This window comes from Acanthaster planci, linkage group LG02, assembly GCF_054643075.1.
Source record: "Acanthaster planci isolate LZ-2023a linkage group LG02, COTS_SCS, whole genome shotgun sequence".
In the NCBI taxonomy this organism is placed as follows: domain Eukaryota; kingdom Metazoa; phylum Echinodermata; class Asteroidea; order Valvatida; family Acanthasteridae; genus Acanthaster; species Acanthaster planci.
This window is the reverse complement of record NC_141778.1, coordinates 17,479,420-17,505,496: the sequence shown is the minus strand read 5'-3', so window position 1 is coordinate 17,505,496 and position 26,077 is coordinate 17,479,420. Positions and strand designations below refer to the sequence as shown.

Here is a 26,077-nt window from a genome sequence, read left to right as displayed (position 1 = left end):
GTTTTTTTTTATTACACAAAGTGTACATGAGTTTTCTGGTAAGCTTACTTGAAAAGCTACCTGTAGAGATACATGTACCAACTACTTTTATCTTTTCCTGAACAAAGTACCAGTTTTGGACAAATCTAAAATGTTCAACAACTTGACTCTGCATTAGAGCAGAATGTCTGAACTGGTACATGTGACTCATGTACTTCCTACTTGAAACTGAATTCATGCCATCATGGTGCACGTGCCTTGCCCAAATGCAGACTGAGGGCACCAAGTTCAATAATCCTTTGTAACTTGCCATTATGTCTCCTGAGGCAGGCACAGTAAACACCACAGGGGATTTAGGTTTCAAGAAGTCGATATCCTTTATACTTACTGTTCCCCAAAATCTAGCATTGGTGGTTGTAAACTCAAGTCCAGGTCCCACTGCTTGTAAAGGCCAAGACCCAGTGTTTTAACAGAACTGGAACACAGAGAATAAGAAATCAAACATTGTTAATATTGTCAAAACCAGAGGCATGAATGCCTTCAAAATCTGAACTTCTCGTACTTTGACTTAATGATGTCTTCTTTTGTCTAGGAATGTGCATGTGTGTGATTTCATTATAACCATATGCACTCTGTACTTAAGCAGTGGAGGTCACTTTTTAACCCAGCAATGGCATCCTCTCAGACAGGAACACTGCACTCTAGTACTAGACCCCATGCTCTGGTTAGCATGCATATGCTACATGTATGGAACAAGCACCAGTAACGTTCATATGAGTACATGTACATGCCTAAGTCTGAAAGATATCTACCGGTATGTATGGATGCCACTTTAAAAATGCCAAAGGCATCGATACACAGACGTACATGTACATAAGCCAAGCCTCTCTCTAATTTCCCTCCTGAGGGGGTACTTTTGCACAGACCCCCATGGTCCTTGCTCTTTAACAAGCCATTGGCTTATAGGCAGAATGTTGGACTGTTTTTAAAGATGTAAAAGGCAGAAAAGTTCCACAACTTGAAGCATGTCAAAAAATTAATGAACATCTCCATGGTTCTCAGGAGAGAGGCTCAACTACCGTACACAACAGCAATATTCATCAAGGAGTTTGAACCGCCCGGGCTGTAACATCTGGCCAATTACCGCTTTCTGGAATGCCTGGTATGTCCATAGCCAGAGCGCAGCGAACGCTTGCTACACACCATCTGTTTCACAACCACGAAACCCCTTTGTACCCTACGATTGCTGCCGCAACTTGTCTGCATCCTTAAAACTTTGTGTACTGAGGTGCAGGAAATTGAATATTCACGCCTTTGTTGGTGCTTGGTATGATCTCATGACAACATTAAATTTAATGCTTGGGCAGTTGCTTGTATTACGCTGTGCACCCTAAATCTACATTTCTATGTGCAGTCATTGCTCTTAATGAAATCTTTCTTCTGGAGTTATTTTGGGAATAAATAGCCAGGTTGTTGAAAAGATTTTGTGTTTTGTTTGAATCATTTTTATTATGGTATTTGTACAAAAGCGTATTTTATGAGATTTCACGATCACTCCCTGTGATAAAATAGCACATTTTGTTCCTAATGAACTAAGCTCTATGCATGGATAATGGAAGAGTGTATCAAAATTTTAAAAGTTTATTTATGATGGCAAAAGTAAGTATAATATCAGTCATTTTTCTCTCTCTATTTCCTGGTCACATCAATACTTTGTATTTAATTGCAAGCAAAAAAGTACAAGTATTGCTAGGATATTACTGGCCCCGCTTGTCCAGCTAAGATGCAGGCAGTAATCAGGCATTTTTGGATTGTTCTCTATTATTTGTTGACTCGGCAGTGACCATCATTGAACACTTTGAAGTGCCCGAGTTGAAACTCCTTCTATGTCCTTCCTCTATGTATTCCTCCACAGCACATATGAAGCAGACTGATCCCTTGAAATGCCATTACTGAAGCAGCACAGCGCACACAATGCACTCCTGAACTCTCCACACACACATTTTGGCAAATCAGGACACTTTGCAGGGCCATGTGGTGCAACTGAGGTAACGGCTTCTATTTCTGGTTGCTAAATTAACCTACCAGGTGCGTACATGTACATGTACACAACAGCGTATTCATTGATAAATTTCAATAATACTTCATAATTGCAAGATGCATTTGCTATTCCATACACGGTACAGTAGAAATCACCAAGGAACTGAATATACATGTACATCAGGACTGAGCTGATCTGCACAGACCATGCATGGAGAACCAACCAGGCTTAATCGCATGCCAATTCTTCCCATCATATATAATTCAGAGCGTCTCACCAAAGATCACATTATTCAAGGGAAATTACAACTATACTTAATGATTAAAAACAGCCCCCTTTTGGACGCAGGATTAATGACGCCATTACATGTGCATGTACAATAAGAGCATGATAGCCATGCATGAGTTTTGAAATGAATTCAAAGGCAGGCTGTTCTTGTAAGTCACATGATAAATGACACATAAAGACTAGAGGCCAGAACTGTTGGAGCTACATGTACATGCACATGTGCATTTACTTGAACCAGCTACCTGTACATGTACACGTATGTGTACATGTACATGTATTTGTTCTCCAGTAATCAATATTGTAACAGACACTGACACTATGCTACACATAGACAGGTCCATTCACAAAGTGTGGAGTATTGCCAAAATAAGACCTTCCCTCTTCTCATACATCAAAGTGCAGCTTGAGGGCGTGGCTAATTGAACAAGCCCCTCCCCTAATCTCTACTTCATTTACGTGTATGCATGACTAATGGACATACATGTACTGTTCATGTACATGTATGCATAAGCTCCTCCCTGCTCTCTTATGCATTCAAGATTAGCCCCTCCCCTTCTCCCTAAATCCACATAATATCACCTTAACATTTTTCTGAACATATTTAAACCCTTCTCTTGTATACGATGTATTTTTGTGTTTTGCTCAAAAAGCAAAACTGCATGTATATATTTTACTATAATTGCTTTACATATAAATTTTTGGGTCTGCTGTGTTTTACTCTCCATTTTGCAAACTACCCATCCCTAATTACACTGCTTGTCCAAAAGATGGGTAGACAGGTCACTAGATGAGACCCTGACACAGTGAGTGCATTTCAATACACATGTCTGCGTGCAGGATTCACTGGACGATTACAAAGCCAAAATACAAAATCTTTCAAAACTCGTCTTATGACATTGGGCTTGCGCATACCGACACATTTGAAATTGTCCAAAAGCTTAAAAGAATTCTGGTCGATATTGGAAAATCTCAAATTTGTAATTTTATACTCGATGCGTATACTGTTATTTCTGTTCTGGCACACAAGCCATTGTACACTCAATGACAAACAGACCCTATCCGTCCTCCCCATAACCACTGTATGTAGTATGTAAAGGTACCGCTTGAACTGTACTATTTGGTTTTGATTTGTGAAACTGAATTACCTGGAAAAGATTTGCGCTGGCTTCGTTGCCAGAGAAAAAACAAACTTTTGCCGTTTACTCAATCTAGTCCTAAATTCATTCCAGGGAGAAGACACTTAGTCTGGTAACCTATCAATTAAAATTTCTGAAGGATGACCGGAGAAGATCAGCAAGTACAAAGTCCAACTTTGTAACGGACTGTAGTTGTGGCACATGTATCTTGTCATTTAAAAAAAAAAATGGTATTTTTGGCCAAGTTCCTAGCGGAATAACTTTCATGCGCATGCATGACAGGGTACTTGATTTTGGAGACTAGGGTAAGAATATTCATTTTTTTTCTTCTTAAATTTGGACAACCAGAATTGGAATTATTTACGCATGTACATGTATATGTATCTATTTTGCCAGGCCAAGCTAACGTTCTCCTTAGGACTTTTTGTTGCACCCATATGTACCAGTACATGTAGGCAACTGACAAGGTCTGAACTTCTGAAGGCACACTACCAGTAATTCTCAGCTTGTTTATGTTTTAATTTCACACTTACATGTGCTGTATGTCATGAATGTAAAGAATGTAAATGTGGCAGAATCCCATTCTCCTTTGTACACCTGCACAGACAGCTTGAATCATCTGAACTGTTCTGCTTTGAGATTCACACAAAATGAATCACTGAAAACCGATCCCTCCAAAAAATTTCCTCTGTCGGTTACGATCAGCAAAAATTTGGCAAACGAAAACTACATGTACCCCTCTTTTTCTTCCACAAAGGACGAATTCATTTCCATTGCTCTCTGTCTACCGGTAACTAATAACAAAACGGGTCAAATTGACAGCTCCGGCCAGTGACAATGTAAAAGGAAACCCAAATAATCCATTCTTTTTTGTTTGGATGGAAAGCATGGTATCACTACGGGTGTGGGAATGGACTTTGTTTTCATTGTGTTAAAATTGAATTGCTTATTGATGGGGAACAAATCAATGGAGATACATGTACTGTGCACATACACCGTATGAACAAGTACACAAATGCACTCATTTGTATGCAAATTGAGCATATTACATGTATCTATTTGAATAAAAATCTATATTCATTGTTGCTGGCTATTTAACATTTTTGTCCACTGATCTGTTCACAACTGAAACAATCCTGTTTGACCTGCTAATAAATGCATTAAATTAAAAAACTACATGTTGTCTGCACTCGTGTCTACAGTTAACGATTTTCTCTGAGAAATAAAAGTACACGTACATATACATGTACATGTAGGTATGCACTTTTTGGCAACAATGTGTGCAGATGAGGGAGATACATGTAACTGATTACAATAATGCAACGTTACAAATTTACATTACCATCACAAATGTGTACGGCTACAGGTGTAGTGTACTGACTTTGGTCAAGGATGCATTTCACTCACTTCCCTTTGAATTTTGGCATCCGGTTTGTTTGGACATTTCGGAATCCATTGGACACATGTACATGTACGGTATGCGCACTATGAACAGCACACAAAACATAAATGCCAAATTCAACCCCCCCCCAAAAAAGAGAAGAGGGCAGGACAACGTCACTCCTCAGTATTCGTTGAACTGAAACTTAAATAATAAATTGAGGCAGATGTAAATTTATAGTAACCCTGGCAACTGAAGCTGTAGGCATCTGCAGATACACGTGGCAGGCCCCGACTGCAACGCTCTCAATTTGCAATGACCCTCGGGACAATAATAAAACAAGCTCATGGAGACAGAGCATTAGGGGCTGGCTTCCCTGACGACTCCTGATGGCCACCACCTCAGCACAAACCAGACCAGACACACGGTGGCTTTTCATTGGCTCCTTGGCATGCTCCTCTGGTCGGTATTCTGACCCTCAAATAATCTCGGCTTGTACCAAGCCAGTGACGCGTAAAATGATAACCAATATTACTGAATAGGTTTGTACATGTATTTACGTCATTTCTCCATAGTGTTGTGGCCTGTAAGCTAAGCACATTACGCCCAATTTAAACCACTAAATGCGAGAACACAATGTTAGGTTACCAGTGTATTTCAATCCTAAATGACCACACTCAAAATTTGGGCAGAAAATGGGAACAGGTTACACTAAAACTTGTTTTAGCTTATAAGGACAACTTGAATTGCAGTGTATATCGGTCTGCCAAAGTGTAAGTCCTAGATGAGATGAAACAAAGTATATATCTGTGAAAGAGTAATGTTGAAAGCAAAATGAAATTCAATAAATCAGATCACACTTGGTGGGAAAAGGCCGACAAGAAATGATCTGAAGCATAAATTGTCTGTAATTAATTGTGACATTACGAACATGTAGCAATCTTGATTACCACAAAGTTCCAGTTGTCATCTTTATAAAAAGGGCCGAGTTCCACTTCATACACTGTATGCACCTACAGTTGAGCAATTACACAGGGCGTACTTTGATCAATTGGTTCTTTTTAAATGCACTTTAAAAAGCCTGGGCTGTGGAAGTCTACCACACACTTGCCAATGAAAAGCTGTTCAACTCTCATCCTTTGGTTGAGCAGATGAAAATTATATTTCTTTCAAAATTTAGGGATTCTGTTCAGATACCCAAGTTGAATTTGAAGTCATGAGATTAATTATAACTTTTTATTTAAAATTTAAAAAGTGTTCATCTGAGTCACGGTGCTGTGAAGATCTATTCATCTTAACAGTCACTCTTCTCCCAAGTGGAACAACTGATAAACTCATCTGGTTGAGTAAACCACATGCACCAAATAAAATGTGGCCAAAACAGGCAAGCAAAACAACTCTCCAATTCCCTCCCCCCCCCAAAAAAGCACAACCAGCAAGTTAACTATTTGTAAGCACAATATTAACGATTCTTTTTTGAAGCTGCATTACAGAGATCAAACTTCCCGGACGCCTCCAGCCACTTAAAATGACGCCCTTGTAGTCTGCCCCATTTCTAACAAAACATCACACAGTATTTTTCTCTTCCTTTCAGACAATTATCAAAGTGCAAGAGTTAATATTATGACTACAATATACCGTATGAATGATGTGTCAATATTCAAAGTTACACAAAAGGGTGGGCAAGGTTCAGTCTTGGCTATGATGGCTTAAGTATGGCTCACACACTTTGTGTCTATTCAGTATTGCAATGATTGTTCCAAAGGGCACTGGTGTTACAACGGACTTGATAACCCTCTGATCACTAATGCGCGCATTATTTTAACAGTAAGTTAAACTAAATACATGTAATCCAGCAACAAAAATTGTAAATCTGATTAATTAAAAAGCTTTTACATGTAGCTGTGGTTATCCAGCTATTGCAATCTATGATATATATATGTACCCTCAATATTAATACCGAATGGCTGCAATATTTCCAATGATGAATGGGCTAATTAATGGAATAAAGTTACTCAATCAAAAACACGAGCATACTACTACATAACGAAAATACATACATGTACACTGTACCAGGACATTTTACCCTAGAAATCATTTTCACCGGTACATACATGTACATGAAAATGCAAGTACAAAAACCAAATAATACGGTAATTACATTTATCACTGACAAGAGCGTTTTGCTAGGCTAAGACATGTACAGTATGAGATACATGTACATACATGTACATGTACCGGTATGTCTTGGCTACTGATGTGTGGGTGAGCCTTTACGCCTTTGAAGGGGCAATTTCACTTCAGGGTTCCCGGCACTTCATGAAAACATTCCCTGATTTTTCCATGAATTTTCTTTGGTGAATATTCAAAATTCCCCCCGAAGATTATTTCCTGGCCACACACAGAGGGATTTCCACACTACAACGCCACCATAGCCAATCATCCAGTGGATACCCTGTTTGGACATGAGACAAAATATAACAGACTGACCGCTTTCTCTTTTGGGTCAATCGGATTCCATTACTTTTATGCATTCACAATAAGACAAGCACGCTGGGGAAACCTGACTTGAAAAAAGGTCATAATCATGGCTCTGGAGGATGTTTTTTTCAAAGGAAGCAAAGTCCAACATTTTCTCCTAGGGAAGCCTCCACAAGGCATACAGGTAATACCATTTTCCCAAAGAAAGTTACATGGTACTGTACATATCCCCAGAATGTCATCTAATAAAAAAAAAATCACCATCTTGATACAGGACTTTCCCCACACTGCTCCCAACTCCTTTGTACTCCAGCACAAAGAAGTCAAACATGCAGCACGTGAAGAGAAAAATGGACTCCAACTATGAGGTGCATTCAACTTTCATCATGCTCCCGTTACCACACTATGAATGGCTGTGCCTCGGGACACTCGGCAAAACAAAGTTTCCAAGGGCTTCGCAAACAAGGACTGAAAACGAGCTTTCCCCTCAAAACGTTTTTACACGTGCTTCTTTCAGAGTCGGGACAAAAAGTCAAAACCTGTACGGGTTCAAATGTCGATTTCATTTTATGGCAACAGCGACCCTGACTCACCAGAGCAATCATTTCATGTAAAAGAAGTTTGATGGAATTAAAGAACACCTGGGAACCTTTCCAAATTGTGTGGGTGCACGAAGGCACGCAATGTAAACACTGAAGAAACTTGTCCCTAGTATTTTCTTTATTTTGGAACAGAGCAGCCAGGAAGGACAAAGGGGGGGGAGTAACGGAGGAAGGAAAGGCCCAGAGAGTAACTGATGTCAATAAATTTAAATGCGTTACTGGAGAACCAAAAATGTAGGGACAAATAAAAGTCTCTACAGCCCTACAGTTTTCCTGATCATACTGTACATTCCCTGTAAATGTAAAATCTTGCCAGGGTATTAGAACAAGCTACATAAAAAAAGATACATGTATCCGAAACGACCTTCATTTAACCACTGGATGACGTGTAAACATACATAATTTTAATCACGTGTACACTTGTTTAAAATTTTTTCATTTCCGTGGTTGACATAGAGTAATAACATGTCATGCTTGGTTAGGTCAAAGCGCAATTGCAAGGTTGAAGAATTTACGTGTACAAAAAAGAAAGTCCCCAGAAGCTTTTTCAGGTTAGAAAATTCGACGTTAACTGGTAAAGGGAAGATGATGTATGTTGCTGTCCTTTCATCTTTGTGTTATCTTTTAATCTTTTAGATTTTTCATGCATGGGATTACAATCACTCACCCTTGTCTGACTGTCTGGGATACATGTACACATACGGTATAATTAACCACACAAATCACAACCAAAATTGCCACCAAGGCATCTCCATGCAATGCTCACTTGACAGGACATTGGTGAAGCATGACCTCGACCTTAGCTGACAGCTGCTCCCTTGCTGGTGCATAAAAATTGTGCTTTTTCAGTTTCTCTCATCCTACCGGTACATGTGTACAATTTGCACAGAATGAACAGAAGGGTGGTACATCATGAACAATTACATGTACCGGGTAGGCCTACATGTTATACAAATCATGACACACAGGTCTGTAAATGGGGGTGTGTATCATAAGTCCGACGCCCCAAAAGTCCGAATTTTCAGACTCACATGTACTGTACGAGGCGTCTGACTAATGAGGCATCAGATCTATACAGTAGGCGAAAATAAACTAATAAAGAATCACCAGACTTTTGAGGCATCAGATTTACCAGCCGACCCCTGTGAATGAAATCCACATTAATTTCCGCTTGTAACAATGCATGTAAGTAGATGTACAACTGTAGGTACACGTACATGTGTAGTAGCACTACAATATTACCCTGTTGCCCGCCACATGAGTACATCTACACATGTTTAATTGTACCAAATATGTACATGTGCATACCGTCGTGTGCCCAGTAGAAGGGCTTCAGCGCTTAGGCCCTTTTGCCTGGAAGCGTGATCACTGCAAAAAAACTTTTCCTGGTAAAAGGGCTGAAGTATGTAACTCTTGTATTTTAATGAAATATGAAGATTTCTTGGCAAAAAGTAGAAAAAAAAAATGCCCAAGTCCTTTAATAAGTTGTTCAAAGGTTGCTTTTTGTACAGCCCAGGTTGATTTTGTAGTAAATTATATATCTGTTTTTACTAAACAAAGAGAGTATGTTTCTTACGCCCTTTTGCCGCGAATATTTTTTCTGCTGTGATTATGCTTCCCAGCGAAAGGGCGTTAGTGTGCTTATGCCCTTCTGCCGGGCACCCGATGATACATGTACATGTATCAAATGACCTGCCTTGAAGTACCAGGTACACGTACACATATGGTCATATTTATGTACCGGTACATGAAAATGTACAAGCATGACCTGTAAATTTACAGTAACATGCACACAGACTGTTTTGGAGGGGAGGGGGGTTTCGCTGTTCCTTGATGTCAAAGAAGACGACTGATAACAGTCATTTCAGGATTAATACAATTTGTCACCTCGCTGATGAGATGTTACTGGTACCTGTGAAATGCACACAGACACAATAATGGTAGGAATGTAGTGGTACGCCGCAAGGGGGGGGGTCGACCTCCAATATTATTTGGGACCATGTGCGTTTGCAGTGCAGCACAATGAAGAAAGGACGCCGCACATTACGTAACTGCCTGCAATTCTTTATTGCTGACTTGTCCCCCCTAAACTATCCCTGGGTGTGTTCTAGGTTGTCTGAAACGTTAATGTACATAGATGTATAAACCAAAGATAGTGCGAAAGTGGTCGTGCAAAATAGCGAGAAAAGACACAAGTGCAGTCACAGCAAAATCTTGCATTAATGTGTTCTACATGTGCATGTACAGCCTACACAGTTTGTGGGCCATGGAACGAAATTGTGACCGGAGCATGAAGGTACATGTATAAATACCTAGGTTTTTACTGCTAAACGCAAGTGAAACTCATTCAATTTCACCCACCCAGGAACCTTACTGGCACAAGAAACCCTACAAAGCATTTACTCACCACAAGCTCCGGAGGAAATGACCCCTTTTTAAATCAGAACGAGGCCATAAAAAATCCATGGCACACATAACCCAGATGAAAAGCTGCAGTGCATGAGCTGCACCAAATTCCGCGCTTCCAATTAACATACGTGTCACCTCACTATTTCTCCGCCAATAAACCCCACATTAGTCACACATCTTGAAACAGACTTAGACAGATCTTTATTTCAAGAAATAACGTTTCTTTGAGCAATGTTTAAGGTGCCCTATTTTTGTTGAACACGAATACAATGTTTACACTTTTGCATGTAGTGATGAGTTCTAAAAGTACCTGTATACTGTACTTTTTGAAAGGAAGACGAAATGACGCCTAGACTGGCTATCTGTCCCGTAAACTTATGCAGTCTCCCACAGTAATGACGTTAATAATTGATTTTAATGTAAATTTTTACCTAAAGAATTTTACCGTAGCATATGTATATGCAAATATTCATAATGGGCATGTACATTTATACATTTCAATGCATGTACCGGTTCATACCATACACCCATACTGGCATACACATGTATACACGTACATGTACGGTATGGTAGATTCTGCAGCCACATGCACATTGTACAAGTGCATTGCAAAAGATGGCTGAAGAGAACTGCCCTATCACTCTCCCCACAATTAAACAATACAGTGCACATAATGTACTACACACTTACATGTACTTGACATATTAACGCACTTGTTACTAACTTAATAACTACCCGCACTTTCAGTTGGCGCAAATCTAATGTAACAGCAATATTTCTAGAAGCTACGGTACCAATTTTATTGCACATCAAATGCACTGATCCATTGACAGCGACATCAGAGAATACAAATTTCAGCTTAATAGTTCATCAACTTGGAGACCTCACAGTGGGTTTGTTGTAAAGCACTCAAGAATGTACAGGTAAGTACTGGTACATATGTACATGTAGCGCCTGTACGTGCAACACACTAGTATAATGTACAGTACATGTACATCTGTCCCTTGGCAAGCATTGTCTTCACCTGTGCAGCCCAGGTTGGATTCCCAGCCGGGTCATCATGCAGAGTTGCGGACTGGGTTTTCAGTTCCCGATTCCCTGGGATTTCTCCCAGAATACTCTCGGGCTGTGCCGAATATCCAAATATTCAATCAATTATTTGAATACTACCGGTATTTTCTGAATCTGAATATTCAAATGCAAAATTCATAAAAAGGGAGAATTTTCTTTTGTTTTAAATGAGAAAAATTGCACTGTGGAAACCTAGTTTAAGCAGATTCAAAAGAAAAGCCACAGAATTCTTATGGCTTACTCAAAAAGTAAATTATTTATTAACAAATTTAAAAGGAATAGAAATTTTCAACAGGGCAAGAAGTATTGTTCGTCTCTTAAATCTTGCTAAATCATGGCTGGAGATATTTCCAGACATGAGAAGCTATTACAGTGATTAAAATGTACAATTAATGTACATTATTGCAACTGATTTTGTATAAGGTTTAATCATCAACAATCTGCTGGCCGGTGAGACTGAATATTCAGATATTCGATCGAATAGAAGGTCAAATATTCAAGTAGTTAATTATTTGAATCAACTCAGCCCTAGGATATTCCTCTGGGGTTTTCTTCCCACCTCTCCAACTGTAACTGCTTCTCACAACTGGTATCTTTTCTCCACAGGATTCTTCTGGCTTATGAGCTACCCTGCCCGGGGCAGTTTTGAGGAATCTTTTATTCCATTATCAGCGGCTTATTTCACAAAACCTGGCATAACTTTGCATCAGACATACACCAGAATTCTGAAGTATAGATGTGCAATGTACTTAAAGTTGACTACACAAAAAATTGCTTAGCGGTGCAATTTAATAACCGGTATATTAAACTCAATGACTTTTATGACTGCTGTTTCTGTCCATATTACTGTAGTATTTATGTCATAATTTGTTGAGGAACTTACACAATTAAATATGGTTCAACTGAAGTTATGGCATTGCCTACTGGGTTGTGACATTGGCAGCAGCAACGTTAAATAAATAGGGAAGAAAAGTCTAGCTGTCAAACCACAGCTCATAGAGGGATTTCACATTAGCGCCGTCTGCGCATATCCGCATCAAAACCGAGGCTCTCTGTGTTGAACTTCATTGCGCGCCCGCGAAGTTGACACAGTAAATGCAGTATCCCGTTCGTAAGTGTGACACCACTTCAGTTTGAACCAGGCCCACTGCACAAGATACACGACCATCGCAAGTACGTTAGTTCACGGTAAATTGTCGTTATTTTTTCTCTTGATTTTACATAGCGAGTCATCCTGAAAGACTCTTCCACAAGAATTTGTAGCCTGAAAAGTCTGAATTTAACATACTTTTATGTATTTGTGTCTTGACTCCTTACTTTCAATCGTCTGATCGTATTAAGAATTGAAGCTGACACATACAGCCTCGTTTTCAAACGTGGAAGTGCGCAGATCGACGCTAAAAGCGTCGTACTGGGATCCCTCTATTGGCCTGCAGCCAAAATGATGAGGTAAGACACAGAAAGGACTATTCAGTTACACTGATTTCTGGCAACTAGCCAAGACTATCAATAAACAATGGCCAAACTAACATACTCCTAGTCACGGTCAGATGGGGATGCCTGTAGGTATAATTTTGAACAGACTACATAAATTCAAACTTTGGTGACAGAACACAGTTTGAAATTCAACTAAGAAATCAAGCAGTATGCACAAATGACCACATACGGGCAGTCATTTCTTGGCTGCTCAGGTTCGAATCCCCATCAGCACATTTCTGTACCCGACAGAGCCTCTTTCTACTCCTCCAATCATGCAAGATACAGTTTTCATTTTCGAACTGAATTTCTAGAAATATAACTTGCCCTCCTCACTCACACCTTTGGTCCTGCTAAGACATGAAAGATAGTAGACTTCCATGTTAATACTTCAGGTGCATTTTTTAGCTTTATTATTAAAAAGAATGCCATAATGCTCACTGATGCTGCAGATAGGACCAAAAAAATCTCTTTAAAAATGTAGGGAGATACGGCCTTATCCTATGATACTGGAGAGATACAATGATGGAAAGGGAGAAATGGAAAAGACTAAAGCACACAAAAAAGGTATACATGTATGTACAAATAAACAGAATCACCTTGGTACGATAGGCAGTAGTCAGCAAAAATGATTGTCATTTGATTAACTCTCAAGTCCTGAATCCTTCAATTTTAAAATGGTTTTGCAGACACGCTCGGGAGAAAGGGTTAATTATTCTGTGCATTGATTAAATGGTTGCATTTTATCACATTAATACAAACCATTTTGGCTACAATGAACACACCCTTCTGCCAAGAAACAGATAACCTTCGCACCAAAACTTTCAAATATGCTCAAGAGCAAAAGGGGACAAACACAAGGACAAGTTGTAGTTGTAAGGATACAGAAGATGACATGAATTGTTAGTTTTTAAAGAAATTTCAACAGTGAAAAAAATAATCAAAATGGACCACTTGATTTTCATTCTTGATTAAATCTTGCATGATTAACTAGCGGTAACGGACAAAACTCTGCTGTTTGATTACTTAAGTCTGTAATTAAAAAAGGTTTTGATTAACCATCCCAAATCCTTCAAAATCCTCTGGGCGGTTTGGAGGATTTTGGAGGATTGTGGCTACACGGCAAAATTACATTACTGATTGCGAAGGATGTACTGTATCACATTTGTTGGTTAGACTTTTTGTTGTTTATGTTCATCCATGCATAAATTCCTGCCCACATTCTATGTGAAATGCTCCATACTGCTCCAAGATACCATTCACACTGCCTTAACATAAAAAGAGGAATTGCTGGAGGAATTTGAAGCACTGAAGCAGTGGGCACCCCTCCACAGAACATATTTGAGAAATTATAGGGAATTTTGGAGGATTGAGGCTGTAGCCAATTTTTTAATGGGGACAGTTGGAGGATTTTGAAGGATTGAGGGTGTATCTTCTGTAAAGGGCCTAGGCAGGTTGGGTTAGATGATACACGTGTAATAAGAAAGAAACAAAAACTTTCATGTACATGTAGGCTGACAATGAGGTCAAATGAGCAGATAAATGGGGCCCCCACAGCTTTTTCTGTTTGTCACAGAGATGCCTTCAAATTGGCACACACCTGACAGACAAGATGACATTTGATATGACTCAACTAGGCAATCATGACAATCATGCTCACCCAGCAACTAACAGGTGGGCACTTGGGCCTCAGGAGATGTCAGGGAGGGGATGCAACAACCAAGGACAACGTAATATGGTACGACAGAGAATCCTTTTTTTTTCACGGCCAAGGAGTGCCTGCATTTACCATGGTTCAGGTTCACCGAACAATATGGAGCTTCTTTTTCCCATAAGCACGAGGCAGCAAACAGCAACGAAAAATAAAAGCTTTTCAGAAAAACTCGCCTCACCTTACTACTTCCCAAAACCCAAGACCTTACAATATACACAGCCACCATTTCCCAAGCAAAATGTCTATTCTCCATACAGAGCGAGCCTATGAGTATGTAATTTTAGAGGGCTCTTGATATTACATGTACATGTACCAGTAACCCAGTGCTCGGACCATTCCAATTCAATAGAAAAGTAAATACTCTGAACTGGTACAAGCACATGAATTTATGACAAATTCATGAACTGCATTAAGGCCAAAAAGTTCAACAGCATCATGTACAGTATAAAGATCTGTCCATGTACATGTAAATACATGTACATGTATAACGTCAGTAGCAATGAATGAAATCAACTACCGGTGTGTACGTGTATCAATAAGCCAAACCACAGACCACAGTACTGGCACATTAATTCATCATAATATGCTTGGAAGAGAGTACCAGTAAGTCTGTTTTCCCATGTACCATACACATACATGTACATGTACTGTACCCTTCATCCTGCATAAAATTACAAATCCTCTGCTTGAAGGTCCAAGATAAAAATCTCACACACATGTACATGTATCTTAGCCATTTTTGTCTGTGTAATAACGGAATGACCTGGCACATGTACAGGATATACTGTACTTACAGAATAGTGTACAATATGGTTAATTCTTACTGTAGTGAATCCATCAACTTTGATATGTTACCTGTACCCATACATGTACATGTACCTGTTCTTTCTCAGAGAAGTCAACATTTCCATCATATACAGTACCTACATGTATTTTACAAATGTACCAGTACTGCACTCATATTCTGTCCCATTAAAGGAAAAACCACGGCTCAATTTTCATCCCAAGCTCCCTGTTGATACTTTGTTAGAAAGTACACATATGGTACAAGATGAGTTTGCACTGTATGTACACTGTACCGTGGGTGCACCTTTAGCTACAAGTATCCACTGATGCTGTGCCCTTAATACCGTACCAAACATCATAGCAAGCTATGTTTTTCCGCGCAAACATGCACATACATGCGTACATGTACATGTACATACCATGATTTTACGGCCATGATCCACACTGAAACCGTGGTATGCAATGTACCCGGTACATGTAAATGTACATATACCTGGACATTATTCCACTTTGTTATCACAGAGTGCCTTCTTATCACAGATTAATAATTATGAATCTCTACTCCCTTGGTTTCCATCCCCATAGTCAAGCCATTCATGTATTTACTACAAAAGACGTAGTCTTTGAATGCAGTATACAGACCCAGGGTTGTTTTCCTATTCAACAAGCCTGGCAATTCAACATCTTTACCATCCAGCCTTAGATTCTGACACATTCTCAGGGGCGTCAGTGGCCACTGGCACTTAACATTAAAGCTAAAAACAGCTAGCAAAAAACTGAAATGTAAAAATGTTCCCATACTTTTGTACAAAGCAGACCAGGTGTACAAAAAAGTTGCAACTCTGGGTCGAAACAAAAATCTAAACAAAAAAAGCTGAAATCAGCTAAAAACTGAATTCTCACAACCCTGCAAATCAGGGTCAAAACAAAAATCTAAACAGAAAAAGCTGAAACATTCAGCTAAAAGCCGAATTCTCATAACCTACATTCTGATAATTCTGACATCCTACCGTGACAATCCCCTAAAACTGCCTAGTTTGAAAAGAAGCTTTACTGTTTTCCTTTCGGGTTTTTCCCCAACTCATGATGAAGGGGTTAAAAAACTTCACTTGATACCGGTAGGGCTGTGCCGGATATGCCAATATTCGATCGATTATTGAATACATGTATTTAAATATTATTTTTTGAATCTGAATATTCAAATGCACAATTCATAAAAAGGAAGAATTTTCTTTTGTTTTAAATGAGAAACATTACACTATGGAGACCTATTTTAAGCAGACTCAAATGAAAAGCAACAGAAATGTTACGACTCAAAAAGTAAAATATTCATTAAAAAATTTAAAAGGAATAGAAATTTTCAAAAGGACAAGGAGTATTGTTTGTCTCTAAATCTTGCTAAACCGTGGATGGAAATACTCCTAGACGTGAGAAGTTATTAAAGTGATTATAATGTACAATTGTGTGCATTATTGCAACTGATTTTGTATATGGTTTAATCATCAACAATCTGCTGGCCGGTAAGACCGAATATTTGGATATTCGATCAAACTGAAGGTCAAATATTCCAATAGTGAACTATTTGAATTGACTCAGCTCTATGGCTTTTAATACTGTTTTTTAAAACTGCATTACTGACAACAATAACGCATATAAGTTTCACCTTTATGATGGCAGCTCTTGGTAAAAAAACACCATTTCCGTGTGCACTGATGATTAAAGCACCATGTTTGGATTACTGAAGATTGTAAATAAATCAAGCAGATCGAGAAATGTGAATTTCAGAAGTCCTCCAATTGAAAGTTTGCTGCAAATTTTCCACACAGTGGGACCAGTTTTACCACATGCTATTGACTGCAGTGGAACAACTAACCCTGATACTTACATGTATGTGTGAACTGTCTACGATTTTGAATCTCTACCAAAAACTCTACAATTATTTTAATGTACTTTCCCGGAATGTTTCAGGCACTTTCAGCCAACTACGGTATTTTTTCAATACCTAGAAGCCTAAATGCTACACAAACAGTTTACAGTACACGTTGTAAGGGTGCAGCTTTCAAGTCGGACACATGCCATCTACCATGCATGTGCAAGTACACACTTCCTTCCTTTTCAATTCCACTCAATACAGGAAATGTACACATACATGTACACGAAGTTGTACCCAATGTTAGCTCCACTGCATGTACTGGCTACCAGTACATGTGCATGAAACGATACGTTATACACTCTACTATGCATCTCAACATGCTGTTCACTGCGAAAACTCTCAACAGTTATTTTTCCTTGCATTTTTTTTTGTAGCAAATGGAACAAGGAATTGTACTGCCAATTTCAAAAACAGTTCATTTACACATACATGCACACCAGTATGTAGCTAATAAATGCACAACTGAGGTTTCTACATGCACATTGCATCAAATTTTGACCACTTTTGAATGATTTCTCGCTCAAAGAACTAAAAGATAGCAGCAATGAATTTTTCCTAGATAGAATTTTTCTATAAATTTACACTATACGTGAAATAATAATTTGATAATGTAAATGAAATTATTTGACTCCCTTTTGGGTTATCAAAATGTAATGGCAAAGTGCACAAGAAGCATTCAAAACTTGACAACTGAGAGCACTGATGCTGTGATGATATCCAGTCTCGATATAGTTCAGTGCACTCTGTTCAAATTGTGAACCAAGAATTTACTCACTAAAACATTTCTGGGAAAGGGTTGCCTGCTTGCTTATTGCCAGGCACCTGAGCTGTACACAATGAATCCCTACAAACAAGGACATTAAGGCTAGCACCTTCTATACAAAATTCAGGAATTTTTTGCGCACAAACTAATGAGGTTTTTGTCTGAGATTATCAAAGTTTTGCTCGTGAATATGGAAATACTCATTAGCCGTGTTAGCATGAAAAGCAAACAGGCAGCAAAATACCATTTAAAGTATGCAAACAAATACTAAAAATGAGGTCTACAGAGACACAAAGGTTCATTGCAAAGGTTTGTGTTTCAAAAAAAAGGACTTCAGAGACCCTTTTTGGTTATTAATAATGCAAGTGCGCTAATAGAGAAAGCCTCTTCAAAATGTGCATGCACCGGTAACTGTGCCAGTATAGTTTTGGGGGAGTAGTACCATTTTGTACATGCGTCGCCCCTCACGCTAGTGCTTGCCTCACAAGGTAATTAAGGGACGATGCCTGTGCCTCCCAGCATTGCACCACAATATCCCAGTATCATATTAATCACAAGAGCGTTTGGCCTACAACCAACAAGTAGACTACGGGTGGCTACAACAGTAGGATTCTAAGCATGCAAAATGATGCCTGTCAAAAATCAGGGCTACTACATGTACATGTAGGTGACTAAATGAGCATTTTGATGATGTTTTGATATCTGTACTTACCGTACATGTACCAGTACCTTGTTTTTAATTTAAGAGCAACATTGAACATGACCAATACCACAGCACAATTACCTGTAGTAAATTCTAAAATGTACATGTATGGTGTATACACATGTACATGTACATGTAAATGTACAACGTGCAGGTTATGTGTACAGCGCACATACGTAAAAACTGGTACTGTACATGTACATACATGTGGGTACAGCTCACCAGTAAATGTTTAAGGAGGTTAAAATGTAAAACAAAGTGTCCTCAAAATTACTGCAGACCTGATGTACATATACTGTGCATGATGAAAATTATTAGCAATTAAATAATTTGGGTTTTAAATCCTATTTCAGTTTCCACACTCTAAGGTTTGAGTGCTCTGGGCTGTGAATGTACATTACCATATTACACTGTACTTGTATACCGGTACATGTACAGCACATGTACGGAAAACATACATAAGTGCATTTCATATTGTGCATTTCACATTTCACATTGTGCATTTCCCATTATGCATTTCACATTGTACATTTCACATTAGGAAAATTTTGAGCATGTGAGGAATAACTGCTGATTGACTGATGGACGACTACGGAACCTTGAATAAGCGCATTTGACTACTCGTACATGTCACCAAAAAAATGCCAAAGCAAACTTCTGCATGCTTTCAACGCGACTGAGCCACAGTGCTCTGCAAATACATGATTTTTTTGTAAAAGTCTCATCCTTTGGAACAACATGCCCTCACGCAGGTAGCCTAGAGCCATTGAAAGAAGGTTGTGTGCATAAAGGAGGGGGCGTATGCTTTTAAAAATATTACCAGACGATAAATCATTTTATTTTCCTTTCAGTTTGTACACTCTGGCCATCGGGGCAGGCATCAAGACAAATAAATATACGGTGCACTCATGAAAATGGGGGGGGGGGAAGAAGAGCCAAGCACGTAGATTCAAGCATAGATCTCAAATGTACACACATGTACATGTACATGTGTCGGTGCATAAACCTGTACATCATGTACATGTATTTATGCATGTGCTAATTATTTCTGCAGGCAGATGGCTAGATTCATGTACATGTAAAATGCTGAGGCAAGAAAGCAATGAACCATTTCAAAGTCTCCTTAATCAGGATAATCACATCTGCCATGTGTGGACCAAGTGCCAGCATTTTTCTGTGGATGTCAGGTACATGTGCGTTGGCAAGTCAAATTAAAGGCAAATCCTGCATCTAAGTCTCTCTCCAAATAAAAGAAAAAAATTACAAAAAATCAATTAAACATCTACAGTTGAACTGCTACACAAAAAACCTTCCTGGTTAATCAGTGCTGCTTCACCTCCTTCAAACAAGATCAACATTGACCTTATTGTCCATTCTCTGTACAGGGGCCAATTTCATTGAGCTGCTTAAGTGAAAAATTTGTTGAAAAAATCTTGCTTCACAAATCAGGTTACCAGCTAAAACTTCTTGTGATGTATATTGTTTTGGAATGGTTATTTACCTGTCTTTTAGTTAGCATGACAATCACATAGAACAGAGTTTAAGCTGGTAACCATTGTTTATTAAGCAAGATTTTTTTGCTTAAGCAAATTTCCTTGCTCAAGCAGCTCCATGAAATTGGCCCCAGCTCTCAACACAATCTGGTGTTCCTCAAAAACTTCCTGGCCAGCATAAAAGGGAGACAACTAAACATACGTTAAATGTACCGTATGTGTACTGGTTCGTTCACTGTACAATTACTACCGGCACACAGAAAGACGAATCAGAGCTGCAGTCTGCATTGTCATCGTTTTCCAGAAAACTTGCCCCGAATCATGAGGTATAGCAACAGTGTATTTAGTCGGGTGAATTCAAATCGTTATGTTTATGTGCAATCAGATAACTCTGTGTGCCAGACTTTATACAAATTTAACTCGCAAATGGCTTATTCAGAATTGCTGTTTGCTGTAAATTGTGTATTTGGTGTGTGGAACAGTTGTTCCTCTTTCGATGCAGCAACCTGTACCTCAACATTTGTGATTTACAAAACAATGGAGCAACTCAGTGTAGTCATATTAAAACTGAAAGACTGCACCCACAGAATACAAACATTTCAATTCCCATGCATTAACAATAATCCTACGTGTATGAACAATCTGCCCTTTCAGAGACCACAGTATGCCACTGATTGTACGTGCAGTCTGCCAGTATTCAGTACAGACCAACAGTTCAATTCTGACAATCTCAACTAATGAGCGAAAGGTTTTAGCATCCTTAGGATGAAGACTAGGGCTGAGTCAATTTGAATAATTCACTATTTGAATATTCGACCTTCAATTCAATCAAATATCCAAATATTTGGTCATACCAACCAGCAGACTGTTGATGAACAAACCACATACATCATCAGTTCCATTAACACACAAAATTGTACATTATAATCACTACAATAGCTTCTCATGTCTAGGAGTATCCCCAGCAAAATTTACCAGACAAACAATACTTCTTGCCCTGTTGAAAAATTCTATTCCTTTGAAATTTTTAATGAATAATACTTTTTGAATTGTTGTAAGATATATCATTCTGTCGCTTTTCATTTGAAGCTGCTTTAAACAAGCCTCCATAGTGCATTTTTTCTCATTTAAAACTACAGAAAATTCTCCCTTTTCATGAAGTTTGCATCTGAATATTCAAATTTGGAAAATAGTATTTGAATATTTGATAATCGATCGAATATTTGGATATTCAGCATAGCCCTAACGAAGACTTCATGTACAGGGTTTTTCTTTGAGGGCGGGGGTTCTGCTTTTTGGGAGGTTTACTCGTGTGTTTGTTGAGGTGTTTGCTGGGGTGCTTATTTGGTTCTTGTTGTTTTGTTCTCGTCAAAGCAGCTCTCAGACTTAATGAGTACAGATTTATACTGTTTGTAAAATTGCACCGGAGGCAACCAAGCCCTAACATAAACATATCCACCTACCCAATCAGGGTTTGAAATATATACAGTACGTGAGCGTTGGAAACTAGATGTGCACATGTACTGTACAAAAATACCGGTACACAGTAAATTAACACATCAACATACTGTAACACTTGGGAAGGTACATCGTTCATATGCGGTACATGTACATTTTTTGGAAATCCAGAGCAAACGGTACATAATGTTTACATTAATCTACATGTATATACACTTATAGTATAGAGAGTTTGTTCCTTGCACATGTACATGTATGTCGATGTATTACCCCTCCAATGTCCATCATACATGTGCAAGTTCACTGTTTGACCACTACTGTGAAACGCAGCATCACACACGTGCATGTACATGTATTGCTACATGTACATCAATGACCTAGACCTACATTTACTGGCGCATGAGATATCAGTTGGCACACTGACCATGAAAATATATGCTCAAATTCTGAAGAATAATCAGTCAAATTGGACAATCATGGTCACAGCTCAGAGTGGTAACAATACCAATTACTGCCATGATTGAAGCTACTGGCATACCCTGCAGACTGTACTGACAAGGCTGTCAAGATCACTTTGTGTTATTTTAGTGGTCTCTTTGAAAATGACTATACGAGTAGTGGGTGTCCTTAAAAAAACAAATGTGGAGGAAATCAGCAAAATGTAATATGAATAAAAATCAAACTTCCAGGTAGTCTTCCACAAAGAAAACAACAAATCTGCCTGAACTTTTGAGAAGAGACATTTTCAAACTGCAATTTAAACTACGCGCATTGTGTATAGTGACACCTGTATCCCAGGATCAACTCTTTCTTCAGTACATTTGAAAAAAAAAATACCAGGGGTACAGGTTTCGTCTGCCACTGAATAAGAAATGAGGACAAAAAAACAACATCTTTCTAGTAGAACTAAGACAAATTAATTGCATTCATCATTGTATTCAAACTTGGTGAAACGTAGAATGTTCAGATTCTGTATTATGTGACAAATCACTCAGTATTCAACAGTCCTTGGTGAGAGCACATTTATGGCAGGTGCGTCACCTGCTTAATGTCATGGGGTTTGTTCACGTAAGAGAAAAAAAAATCTCACTCCGTTTGTGCATGGACGCATACATATTAGCCATGCACTACATGTTATATTTTTCTGCATGGTTTACTGGTAGACTGTATACGTGGTATACGGCATAACGTGCACGATGTCAGGGAACAATCAATGACATACTGAGTAAAGGCAAGTGTTTACTTTGCTCTCTTTACAACTGACACAAATAGCCAGTGAAAGCCTCAGATGAATGGAGCCTATTTCCTTCACTGCACCCTGCACATCCTACTGTTGACACTCCAACTGCATGTACATACTAATCCAGTTTGCATGTAACTGAGCATTTAAACACAACACTTCCCTGTTGGCATGATGTCGGTTGTAGTAGTATCCCGGCACAGAAGGATTTGACATGTCCATGGATTCAGTTTTCTACTGTGTAGAATTACACTGGGTAGTCCTGATAGCAGAATCATGCCAACACTGCCAATCAGACACTGAGAGATGGGATATGTCTGACATCCCCGCCACTAAATACCCTGACTTTTGATTTTGCTGCTAATGAGCAATTAACCTTTCAAAACACAGGGCTCTTCATCACTTGGCAAGCTCTGCAATATAGACCTGCATTTTCAGTGCACTGGTATTCATGCTACAATTCTCTCAATGATGTACATGTTCACTGTAGGCTTTTCAGGTACATGCACATGTACATGTGTGCAAACACTACACCACATGCACTGTTAATTTATTATGTGCACTACTGACACGAGTCGCTTCTACATGTAAGTTGAGCCTCTCTATGGCTGAACTTACCACCAGTACTTTGTACATTTACATTGTAGCATACATGTATGAGGCACACCCTACATGTACATGTGCATCAGTGAAAATGTATGCACCTGTACATTTCTCATTTGCTATTTTGTAAGTACTGTCAACATGAAACTCACGTACCGGTACAGTGTACAATGTAGCTCACTGTTCAAACTATGCCCATACAAGGGCATGCTTCAGTCCAAATTCCTCCCATTTCAATATGATTTTACATACACCCTAGGGGATTAGGGTTGTATGCACTGTATGCATTCAAAACTGTTACACTGTAGTTTGTTGGAGTTGTTCACAGTAGTCAGCAGCTGGCAAGCTCAAAAACACAGGTATGGTGAATTCATGGGTTGAACTGTCCATTCATACCCTGAAAGTATTTGTATCACCCACAAACATCATTCAGTACTTATACACATAGGAACCACAAGGCCAAAAGCCGTTGTCAAATGAAGGAAATTGGTTAAACTGTATATTTCCTGTTTCAGTAACAAGTATCATAAGCATCCACTGGCTTACTGCAGAAGACGGGCAACAGCACTTCATTTAATGCCAAAATAACTCAATTATGCACCAGTGTGTATCACGCCACGACACGCCCTTTAACAGGATCCTGCCTTGCCAAGTTATCCGGTTGATTTCAGCAATTCATATTTCCATCAAAAAACAACGGGTTGGACTAAAAAAATCAAAATCTTCATTTGTAGCTGTATTTTTAATGTATTAATATGACTGTCATTTTAATTCATATACATTGTAAAACGCCTTACGGCCCATTGGGATGAGGGCACTATAGAAGTGTAGTTTAACGATAATAATAATATTCGCAAAAATTGCCAGCCATTTTGCAGAAAGTTCATCCTTGGTTAGCCAAGATTTTGCTTCAAAATGCAAGTTGGTCCCAGCACAATGCACTTTCATTTACAACATAGTAATTAGCAGCAGGGTGTGTTTTAATAGCCACATGTGTACTTTGTGATTTAATGTAACACCTTATGAATTATTCTTATTATTCTTTTGTACCAATGGCCAGTCATAGTTTTACCAACCACTGATAGGCAAAAGCTACAATATTGAAACAGAATGACAGCGGTCTACATGTATCATTGAGGGCGTTTACTGGGGAATGTACCGGTATCCTCACACACATGTAAACCACTGCATTTTGTTTTTGTTTTGTTTGTTTTGTTTTTGGTTTCATTTGTTTAGTTTCATTTTTTTCACTGAAGTGAAGAAGACAGTAAGAAGGAAAAAACCACACACCCAACTTTTGATTATCCCTCCCTGGAAAACTCTGGAGGATTTTGCAGGACTGGTTTGATTGAGAAAGGCTAAAAAGCCTGGGGGGCATTATTTTACAAGGGACTTGATGCTCCTTGAAAGTTCAAGTGCATATAAAGTGCCATCGGCTTCATGCAGAGCTAACTGCTGCTTTAATAGCCATATTTATGCCCTGAGCAAAATGATGCGGGGAACCAGTCACTCGGAATATAGAAAGCATGATAATTTTGGCTGGTTACCGGTACCTCCTTTATTTCCCTCTCAAGTGGTTGAATAGAGGATTCTTGCACGATGCAAATGATTCAGCACCCTTGATATTTTCCATCAAAATTCATGTAGTGGCTATCTCCATTTTTTTCGAGATAGCAAACTAGGTGACAGCAGTACCGTACACATGTACGGTACATCAAAATAAGATGTTCTGTTTTCTCTTTCTAAAGCAACTAAAAACCAAAACACTTTTCCTTTCATAGCACAGGGTCCTGCTACCTACTGGTAGCATCCTTTCTTTGTAGTTCAAATAATTGTAGTTTGATGATATTTAGTTCCCTTTTCAAGATCAATTACCGGTAGCAGAACTGGGTCACACTGAAAAGTACTTCTTGAAGACATAAATGAACAAATTCTAGAGTACAGAACAGCATGAAGTATCCAACCTTACAACTTCAGATACAGACCCTACGAGATTGTTTGGCAATTTCTCAATGAGCAGTAAAGAGAATTTAAGTCTGGAAGTCTGCAAAGGTACAGTACAGTACTGTACTATACCATCATAGAGCCCTACAGCTCTACAACTTACATGTACACTCCCTTGAATTTTTTGGAAGAAACCTTGCTCAATTCTGTGATATACATCACTGTGCGGAAAACCAATGGCACATTATTATTTCTAGATGTTTATCCATATAGATGTATATTACACGCCTGCAGTAAATGTACAGTATATGTACATGCACACTCCTGTAAGCACTGTATCACTACAGACATTTGTATATTGTAATGAATTATTTTTAATTTAACTACTCAATGCCTAAAAATGGGCTCAATGATGCCCGTTCTGATATCAACAAACTGTCATTCGGAAATCAATATATGATAAACGATTAACAAACACATAGCCTGGTTGTTTTTGTATAAATGAATGTTTGGATTGAATGAGTATAAACACCATTATTTTTTTTTTGTTTTTATAAACAAGCTGGTTGCAGATTG

The 26,077-nt window shown here is 38.7% G+C and overlaps 1 protein-coding gene across 1 annotated transcript in view; it reads right to left on the bottom strand.

Annotated features, from left to right (window-relative positions):
* Nucleotides 1-26,077, bottom strand: part of LOC147799964 (uncharacterized) — a 78,396-nt gene that overhangs the window by 46,754 nt on the left and 5,565 nt on the right. The window contains exon 4 of the mRNA XM_087148733.1: nt 368-454. Coding sequence (XP_087004859.1) covers nt 368-454 — 87 coding nt within the window. The remainder of the gene's footprint in view (nt 1-367; nt 455-26,077) is intronic.